Source organism: Salvelinus namaycush, chromosome 40 (assembly GCF_016432855.1).
Source record: "Salvelinus namaycush isolate Seneca chromosome 40, SaNama_1.0, whole genome shotgun sequence".
Lineage (NCBI taxonomy): Eukaryota > Metazoa > Chordata > Actinopteri > Salmoniformes > Salmonidae > Salvelinus > Salvelinus namaycush.
Window position 1 is genome coordinate 1381260 of NC_052346.1, and position 10142 is coordinate 1391401.

General features: G+C 42.3%; 1 protein-coding gene across 1 annotated transcript in view; it reads left to right on the forward strand.

Annotated features, from left to right (window-relative positions):
* Positions 1-9836, forward strand: part of fam155a (family with sequence similarity 155 member A) — a 76564-nt gene extending 66728 nt beyond the window's left edge. The window contains exons 2-3 of the mRNA XM_038979450.1: positions 7032-7203; positions 9508-9836. Coding sequence (XP_038835378.1) covers positions 7032-7203; positions 9508-9836 — 501 coding nt within the window. The remainder of the gene's footprint in view (positions 1-7031; positions 7204-9507) is intronic.
* The last annotated feature ends 306 nt before the right edge of the window (positions 9837-10142 follow it).

The window sequence follows — 10142 nt, forward strand, 5'->3', positions numbered from 1 at the left end:
CGATCTGCCCAGATGAGCTAGATGCCTTCTAAGCTCGCTTCGATGCAAGCAACACTAAACCATGCATGAGAGCACCAGGTGTTCTGGACAACTGTGCGATCACGCACTCTGTTGCCTATGTGAGTAAGACCTTTAAACAGGTTAACATTCACAAGGCTGCAGGGCCAGACGGATTAACAGGCCAGTTGGTTTACCAAAAAGCTGCCTGGACTATCTGCATTGACCCTTTCTGCACTAACTTTTTTCCTGTTGCCTAGTCACTTTATTCATAGTTATATACAGTATCTACCTCAATTAACACATCCTCCCTGCACATCGACTCGGTACTGGTATCCCATGTATATAGCCAAGTTATAGCTAATTATTGTGTATTTATTATTACTTTAATTACAATGTGTTATTACATGTCTATTATTTATCTATTTTCTTTCCCTCTGCATTGTCGTTGTCTACACATGTTGTTACAAAGCATGTGATGAATACAATTGTGACCTGGTAGGGCTACTCGTGATTTCGTTTCAGGCTGCAGGTTCCATCTTCTCTATTGGTCAGGTACTTGCATCCAGCAAAACTGCTCTGGTCTCGGCACTTGATCTCCAGGAGGCCATAGATGGGGGTTGTTGTGTACTTGGTAGGTCAGACCGGATCCAAAGGGCAGCTCACCATACTCAGAAGGCACATACTATTGCTCTGAGTTTGAGGCCATAAAGGTTTACATCTGGCAGTTGCTTCGAATTGCTGCAAGGTTTTGCAGGACGTTTCTTGCAAACTCTTTACTGGGCAATGGTGTAGGGACTGGACAATAGAGGTTTGGCACAATCCACTCACAAGTCCTCTGGATCTTGTTGGCAGGTGCCATGTCTTTCTTTGGTGGCTTAACTTTCAATATTTGAACTGTATTAACAGGTTTAGACTGCAGACCTGACATATGTGTGGGAATGTGCCATGTTTGAGGCAAGGATGTTTGCTCTCTGTTGGTGGAAAAGACGGGTAGCCCATTTTAATGTAATGAGCTACGGTGTACAGTAAACCGATGGCATGGTTGCACCGACCCTGGCCCGCTTTGCAGTTCTATTTAGTCTCCATGATGAATGGACTTTCAGGGGAGAACTCTACCTGGAAACAAAGTAAAAACAGAATTGAGTTAGACAAGACAACCTAATATTTAATACACCATAAGGGACACAAATAACAAATTATATGGATTGTCCATACAATTTTATAATGCATTAACTTATGCAATAACAAAGCAGAAACCAAAAGCGGAACAATGCAAAAAAGGTTACTTACCTGAAATCGAAAACAACATTTTTGATTATTGAATAGATTTCAGAGTTTTCAGTAGTGATAGGTTTAAAAAAATATGTTTTAATTGTAACTGGTAGGGCCAAAATTATTCAATTTGGGTCTACTAAATCTAATGGAAGATCCATAACCCATTAGCATTTCAGCAGCGTGTTTAGCAAGCAGATTTGAAATCATGTTGGAACTGAAACCGGCGGAATATAACGTTGGTGTCATTTCAGCGACATTTTGAGCATGGCAGAGTGGCTATTGATTATTTTATCATTGCATTTTTCCGGATTGAAATGAAAATGGGAATTGGGCTAGCAACAAAACTGTCTGCAAAAATACGTACATACACAATCTTACCTTGTACATCGTGAATGTAACCCTCGTGTTACGTGCCTCCTAAAGGAGAGAGGTGCAGGAATCAGGAGCAGGAGAGCAAGGAAGTCCCAGTGGCAAAATAGTTTAATGAGCAGTCCCAACTCAACTACAACATGGGACGGAAACACGCCCAAACGAGGTCGCCACACACAGGGAAATAAACGCTACACACGGAGGAGAAACCTCTACTCCTAAACTCATACCAAACGGCACTACTGCCGTGAGAAAAGAAAACCCCGTGGTGCAGACACGCACCCCTAACAACGTAACCACAGAAAACAATCCCGCACAAAGACTAGCAGGCAGCGGAGGTAAATATACCCACCGAAATCAACTAATAAGACACAGGTGTAAACAATACAGACAGACACAAACGAAAAGGAAAAATGGATCGGTGGCAGCTAGTAGGCCGGCGACAACGACCGCCGAGCACCGCCCGAACAGGGAGAGGAGCCACCTTCGGTTAAAGTCGTGACACCTCGATCCAATTACTGTAACATTTTAGTTGGACTGCCTTGGGCAGTCCGACATCTTCATCTGCCATTTATCAATAATATAAGTCGATGTTATAGCCGGCAACAGTTGTAAACTATGTGCACGTGACGTTAAAACGTCAAACTTGAAAAACTAGAAGTCCACACAATTGTTGTTTTGACCTCCGGTGTTCCCCCCTAGGATTTCCCACCTCAGCCTCGCTTTCGTTTCAAAATGGCGGCTGCGTGACTAAAGCGTATGGCTTTAAGCTATATTACCATCATAATATAATAATACATGGCATTTAGCAGACACTTTTATCCAAAGCGACTTACAGTTATGTGTGTATACATTTTACATATGGTTGGTTCCAGGAATCAAACCCATGCTCTACCTAATGGGCTACAGAGGACCACCATCAAATGGCCACAAGAATTGAATGACAGACAAGATTTGGTTCAGGACTCCAGCACTGTAGGCTCCTGTGAATCACCAATATTAGCTTTATGCTTTTTTCAAACACAAAATAATAAATACATGGACAACCTTAAAATGAAAATAGATGTCACAGATGCCATAATGGCACAGATACTATCTCTATAAGCTCCACAGACCTCCACAGACCAGGCCTCCCACAGTTTTGTGGGAGGCCTGGTCGAAGCTGTAGATGGTGCTGAAATGGACAATTCCGCTTTACAGTCACTGGTGGAAGGCTAATGTAACCTGATAGATGCTGTCCATGGTGCTGAAACAGTGATGTCCTTGGGAAAGCTGATGTATATTTATTCACAGTTTATACAGACATAGCTTTATCTAACCGTGTTCCTGAGGGTGTGTGTGAACAGATGAGTGAGTGAGTGAGTGAGTGTGTGTCTGTGTGTTTGTGTGTGTGAGAGTGCGTGGGTGGGTCCGTGCCTGTGTGCATGTGCTCAAAAACCCCTGTGTTTGGTAATGTAAAAGAGTGGTGTATGGTTTGCGTCCCAGATGGAGAATGAGTGATGATGACGTTTTCTGGTAAATGATTCTTTATCTCTTTTATGAGTTCGAGTTGTGTTCAGGTTACTCCAGGGTCGCATTCAGCACTGCACAATGTTATGGAATGTTCAGTTAGAAATACATTATGAGAACGGACATGCCTCTCACAGTATATGTAGGGTAAGGAATAATGTCTGCTTTATTCGTGGCATTTCTATCTGCAACATTTAGTGTTTTGCACACTCCTGAACATTTTTATTTCACCTTTATTTAACCAGGTAGGCAAATTGAGAACACGTTCTCATTTACAATTGCGACCTGGCCAAGATAAAGCAAAGCAGTTCGATACATACAACAACACATAGTTACACATGGAGTAGAACAAACATACAGTCAATAATACAGTGAAAAAATAAGTCTATATACAATGTGAGCAAGTGAGGTGAGATAAGGGAGGTGAAGGCAAACAAAATATATATAAAAATAAATAAAAATATAAAAAGGCCATGGTGGCGAAGTAAATACAATATAGCAAGTAAAAAAAACACTGGAATGGTTGGTTTGCAGTGGAAGAAAGTGCAAAGTAGAGATAGAAATAATGGGGTGCAAAGGAGCAAAAATAAATAAATGAATACAGTAGGTAAAGAGGTAGTTGTTTGGGCTAACTTATAGATGGGCTATGTACAGGTGCAGTAATCTATGAGCTGCTCTGACAGCTGGTGCTTAAAGCTAGTGAGGGAGATAAGTGTTTCCAATTTCAGAGATTTTTGTAGTTCGTTCCAGTCATTGGCAGCAGAGAACTGGAAGGAGAGGCGGCCAAAGGAAGAATTGGTTTTGGGGGTGACCAGAGAGATATACTTGCTGGAGCGCGTGCTACAGGTAGGCGAGCTGAGATAAGGGTGGACTTTACCTAGCAGGGTCTTGTAGATGACCTGGAGCCAGTGGGTTTGGCGACGAGTATGAAGCGAGGGCCAGCCAACGAGAGTGTACAGGTCGCAGTGGTGGGTAGTGTAAGGGGCTTTGGTGACAAAACGGATGGCACTGTGATAGACTGCATCCAATTTATTGAGTAGGGTATTGGAGGCTATTTTGTAAATGACATCACCAAAGTCGAGGATTGGTAGGATGGTCAGTTTTACAAGGGTATGTTTGGCAGCATGAGTGAAGGATGCTTTGTTGCGGAATAGGAAGCCAATTCTAGATTTAACTTTGGATTGGAGATGTTTGATGTGAGTCTGGAAGGAGAGTTTACAGTCTAACCAGACACCTAGGTATTTGTAGTTGTCCACATATTCTAAGTCAAAGCCGTCTAGAGTAGTGATGTTGGACATGACCAATATCATTGCACCAGTTTTTCACTCTTTATTGATTCCTCTGATTGGAGCATGGCCATGCTGAAGCCATTGGAAAAAGTGACACTTAAATTCTGACCTTGGCTCTCAGCCAATGACACGGGCCGTTCGGGTCGATATCATCATTATCGCTGTTTAGCATGCTCAAAGACTAATTTATACTACAACTCTAGGAAGCTTTGCCAGCTCTGATCCCCTGACCTTTACTATTGTGTGGGCCTAGATAGACTGATCCGTTGAACCACTAACTAAACAGTCTGATTACCAACAATGACCAGACAGACTACAGGGAGGAGGTGAGGGCCCTGGCGGAGTGGTGCCAGGAAAATAACCTCTCCCTCAACGTCAACAAAACGAAGGACCTGATTTTGGACTTTACATACTGCTTCGCTAATTTAATATGCATATACTTTATTCTACTGCATTTTAGTCAATGCCACTCCAACATTCCTCTTCCTAATAATAATATATTTCTTAATTCCATTCTTTTTTTTTTTAAATCTTTTTTTTATTGTAACTTTATTTAACTAGGCAAGTCAGTTAAGAACAAATTCTTATTTACAATGACGGCCTACCCCGGCCAAACCCGGACGACGCTGGCCCGGTCGTGTGCTGCCATATGGGACTCCTAACCACGGCTTGATGTGATACTTTTAGATGTGTGTGTATTGTTGTGAATTGTTAGATACTACTGCACTGTTGGAACTAGGAACACAAGCATTTCGCTACACCCGCAATAACATAAATGTGTATGTGATTTCATTTTTTAGTTTTTAACTGTTAAACCCTGATAGGTACATTATGCATTTTTGTGTGAAGGTAGTGTCGTCTACTGGGAGAAAGGGAGATTGCACTGGGGGATGGGGGCCATCATTTTGTTTAAGGGCAGAGTCAATTTTGGAGTATATTGGCAGTAACAGCACTATGAATGGTCTTGTGTGGCTCAGTTGGTAGTGAATGGTACTTGCAACACCAGGGTTGTGGGTTTGATTCCCGCTGGGACTACCAATATAGGTAAATGTCATATGTTATGGGGCTAGGCTGGGTATCAGAGAACCTTATCTTGAGGATCAATTAGGAAGAGACATTCCCCTCTGCTGGTTGTATATAGGTCATAGTAGCAAGAGTAGGAGTTTTATTTTAACATTTATTTAACTAGGCATGTCAATTAAGAACACATTTGTATTTACAATGAAGGCCTAGGAAGAAAACAACCGATTTTTACCTTGTCAGCTCGGGGATTTGATCTAGCAACCTTTCGGTTACTGGCCCAATGCACTAGGCTACCTGCTGCCCTAGTAGTGCTGAAGAACTGAAAGCTTTATGAATACAGGCCCAGTACAGGCCCAGGTGATTCCAAATACAGTGTACTAAACAGTCATTAGTAGAATCATTGAATTCAAAATCCTTTTCAAAATTCCAGTAACTTTCCAAAAATGTCCAGAAGTCCCGTTTGGAGGATTGCCATAGGCTACTTCCTGTTTATTTCCTCCTAATGCCAATCATCTTCCAACCAAGATTATGGGAAAGTTACTGGAATTTTGCAACTCTAACGGTTTTCTTCCTGGGATGAAGGAGAGGACCAAAATGCAGCGCGGCTAGTGTTAAACATAATTTAATAAAGAATGTGAGAACACTACAAACAACAAAACAATAAATGTGAAAACCGAAAACAGTCCTATCTGGTGCAGAACACAAAGACAGAAGACAACCACCCACAATCCCCAACACAAAACAAGCCACCTATATATGATTCTCAATCAGGGACAACGATTGACAGCTGCCTCTGATTGAGAACCATATTAGGCTGAACACAGAAACAGACAAACTAGACACACAACATAGAATTCCCACCCAGCTCACGTCCTGACCAACACTAAACAAGAAAAACACATAAGAACTATGGTCAGGACGTGACAGCAACTCTATACCTTCTGCTATTCTTTTCATATTGTTTTCATATACTCCTTTTAGGTATCAGGTAAGTATGAAAGTAGTATAAGTATAAAAGGCAGGACATAAGTACAAGCACTGTAGTATGAGAGGAAACTTGCCTCTGTATTTACCAAAATAACTCAGCTAGGGCACACTGCCACAACTCCTTGTTCTCCTCGAGATACTTGAATTTAATCAAAGCATTCCTAATCACAACAAATACGATTTAGTCACATGTCATGGGGTGGTTTACATTGACAAATGGTGATTGGCATCTGGTTGTATTTTATAGTCATGTATCACTCACACAAATGGGATTTTGCAAGATCTGTGAGAAATGATTGAATCTCTGTGTATGAAATATGCCTATAGTATTTTCTGGAAATATGTGTACTGACAAATCTCTCGTTTTAAAGATAGGATGGATGTTATTTACTAAAATTCAGAGCCAAACAGAAGACCACGGAGACCTTTGTTATTGAACAGACATAGCTTAGTCTTGGTGTCAAAGTAATAGATTGCTTATTCATGATGGCTAAAACTGAACTTACCCTTTCAAGTTGTTTGCATTTACATATGGGTTTCATTTGGTTTAACTAACATGCTCTATCTTCTACCTTTAAGGTTGCCTACAAACCGTGGCTGTGTGCACAGTATTTCCCCACCACACAGAGGCATTGTGGGAGGACAGTACCGTGTCTCCAGTACTGCTTGGAGGTTCAGCAGAGGTGTCCCTTCATACTGCCGGACAATGATGATCTCATCCATGGAGGAAGCCCCAGCTTCATATGTACAGGTGGGTGTGGTGGTGTGGACTGATCAATCAGCCAGTCAATCAATCAAGTGTGATTTGTAGCCACGGTGTCACACCCTGACCATAGATTGCTTTGTATGTTTCTATGTTTTGTTTGGTCAGGGTGTGATGTGGCTGGGCATTCTATGTTGTATGTCTAGGTTGTCTTTTTCTATGTGTTTGGCCTAGTATGGTTCTCAATCAGAGGCAGGTGTCAGTCGTTGTCTCTGATTGGGAGCCATATTTAGGTAGCCTGTTTTCCTTTGTGTTTTGTGGGTGGTTGTTTCCTGTGTCTGTATTTGTTACCATACGGGTCTGTTTCGATTTTCGTTTGTTCTTTCACGTTGTTATTTTTGTAGTGTTCAGTTGTATTATTAGAATGGACACTTACCACGCTGCACATTGTTCCGACATTTCATATTCCTCTTCAGACGAGGAGGAAAACCGTTACACACAGCTTATACGGGTGGGCGTATATCCACTCTAGGGCTACGCTGTTTAGCTGAGATGCACCATAGATCTAGGATAGATGGGTTTGGGTCAATTAATTTTGAAATGTACTCAATGTAGGAATTTTGATGGAATTTGGATGGAATTGTATGTTGGAGGATATATTTAATAGTGCTCTTGTGCCCCAGATGATGCCTTGTATTATTACTTTTCAGTGGTATCGATAAAGTTGTATGGTTTTGAACTCTGTGAACCTAGCCAATAATGAATTATAGTACTTGTCACTGGCGACATCTAGCTGCCACACAAGGCAGTGATAGTAAAATCAATGACACTTCCCTCTAAGTGTAAAGTGTATTGCTGAGAAATCACTGTGATGGGGTACAACTACAGGGTAGTATTTTAATACTCCACAAGGATCAGAGCAGAACCAGAATAAAATGACCTACCCTGTCCTGATTTGATCTCAGTGGGGTGCTCTGTCATTTCTTCCCCCAGCCCTCAAAGTTTGAATTATTTCAATACCGTAATTGAATATTACTTGTGCATCAGCCCCTCATTTGATGTCTTCGTTTAGTGGGAACTGACAGTTGCTTTGAAAAGAGATTACACAAGGCGTGACATCAAATCAAATCGCATTTTATAGGTCACATACACATGGTTAGCGGATGTTATTGCGAGTGTAGCGAAATGCTTGTTCTTCTAGTTCTGACTGTGCAGTAAAATCTAACACACAAATAATACACACAAATCTAAGTAAAGGGATGGAATAAGAATATATACATATATATATAAATATGCACTCTTTGAGGCTCCCGAGTGGCACAGTGGTCTAAGATACTGCATTGCAGTGCAAGAAGCATCACTACAGTACCTGGTTCAAATCCAGGCTGCATCACATCCAGCTGTGATTGGGAGTCCCATAGGGTGGTGCACAATTGGCCGAGTGTTGTCTGGGGTAGTCTGTCATTGTAAATAAGAATTTGTTCTTAACTGACTTGCCTGGTTAAATAAAATAAAAGTATATATGGATGAGTGATTACTGAGTGCCATAGGCAAAATGCAACAGATGGGATGAGTAATGCAAGATATATGAACCTTATTAAAGTGAACAGTGATCTGTTTATTAAAGTGGCCAATGATTTCAGGTCTGTATGTCGGCAGCAGCCTCTCTGTGTTAGTGACGGCTGTTTAACAGTCTGATGGCCTTGAGATAGAAGCTATTTTTCAGTCTCTCGGTCCCAGCTTTGATGCACCTGTACTGACCTCGCCTTCTGGATGATAGCGGGGTGAACAGGCAGTGGCTCGGGTGGTTGTTGTCCTTGATGATCTTTTTGGCCTTACAGGGACATCAGGTGCTGTAGGTGTCCTGGTGGGCAGCGGTGTAGATTATATTTACCGTGCTGCAATATGGGGTCGCTACAAAATGTGACTTTTTTTCATTTTGAGTTTAGTATAGGGTCATTATTGTTAGGTTGTGATACAACATATGACATAATGATACTGGTAGTTGAGTCGTATGAAGATTATGGTTTAACCGTGCATACTGACTGGTATTTATGCTCTTATGCACATGGTAATATGTATTTTTTTGGTGATACATTTCAACAAAACACTGCGTTAGCACACTGCAAGTAAGGCTGGAACTATGCTGGGTAATTTATTTAGCTTATTGTGGGTCATCTGAATGAATGAATACACTTTATTGGTATTGGGGAAATTGAGTTTGTCATCATCATCATCAGACACAGGCATGGATGATATAGACACACAGGGGTGCATGAGAGGGATGCACAGAGACATGAGCATTTATGGCTTATATCAGTGTTCACCCACTACTCTTTTCATCCCCCACAGGGCTACTGGGGAGCCATGGGCAGCCCAACAGCCAGGCAGAGTGCTGCGACATCCGGTGGGACTCTAAACCGGACAACCGCTCCCGTGGGACGCTGAAAAGGACTCCAACACCCTCCTGCCATCACCAACAGGGGGTGTCGACATCAGTCACCTCGGCCGCCACACCCACCAGACTGTGCAGCAGCAGTGGCCGGCTGAAGCTGTGCCTGCTGGTCTTTGTTCTCCTGCACACTGTAGTCACCATCACCACCGCCTCCCACAATTCCACTGGGGTCGTCGGTGTGGCGGCCATTTTCCCCCTGGAGGAAAGCTCCTCCAGTGAGGAATAATGGATAAAAATTGCAAAAAAAACTCAGGGTTTTATCTGGGTGAGTGAGTTGAAAAACCGGTTCTGACCAGTTCTGGCTGCTGCGTCTCTGTTCAGAGAGAACCCTGGAACGTCCCTGGTATGTGCTGTCAAAGCCTCATTGGGCCACAGGAAGTGAGAGCAATTCACCAGGAGCAAAGGATGCTGGTAATTGTAGTCATGTGGAGAGGCGACGACATGGGCGGAACCAACACACCTCAGACCAAAGGATCAATATCATATCACCGTGTCAATCTAAACCTGAGTTCACCTTTTCTGTCTCTTGTTT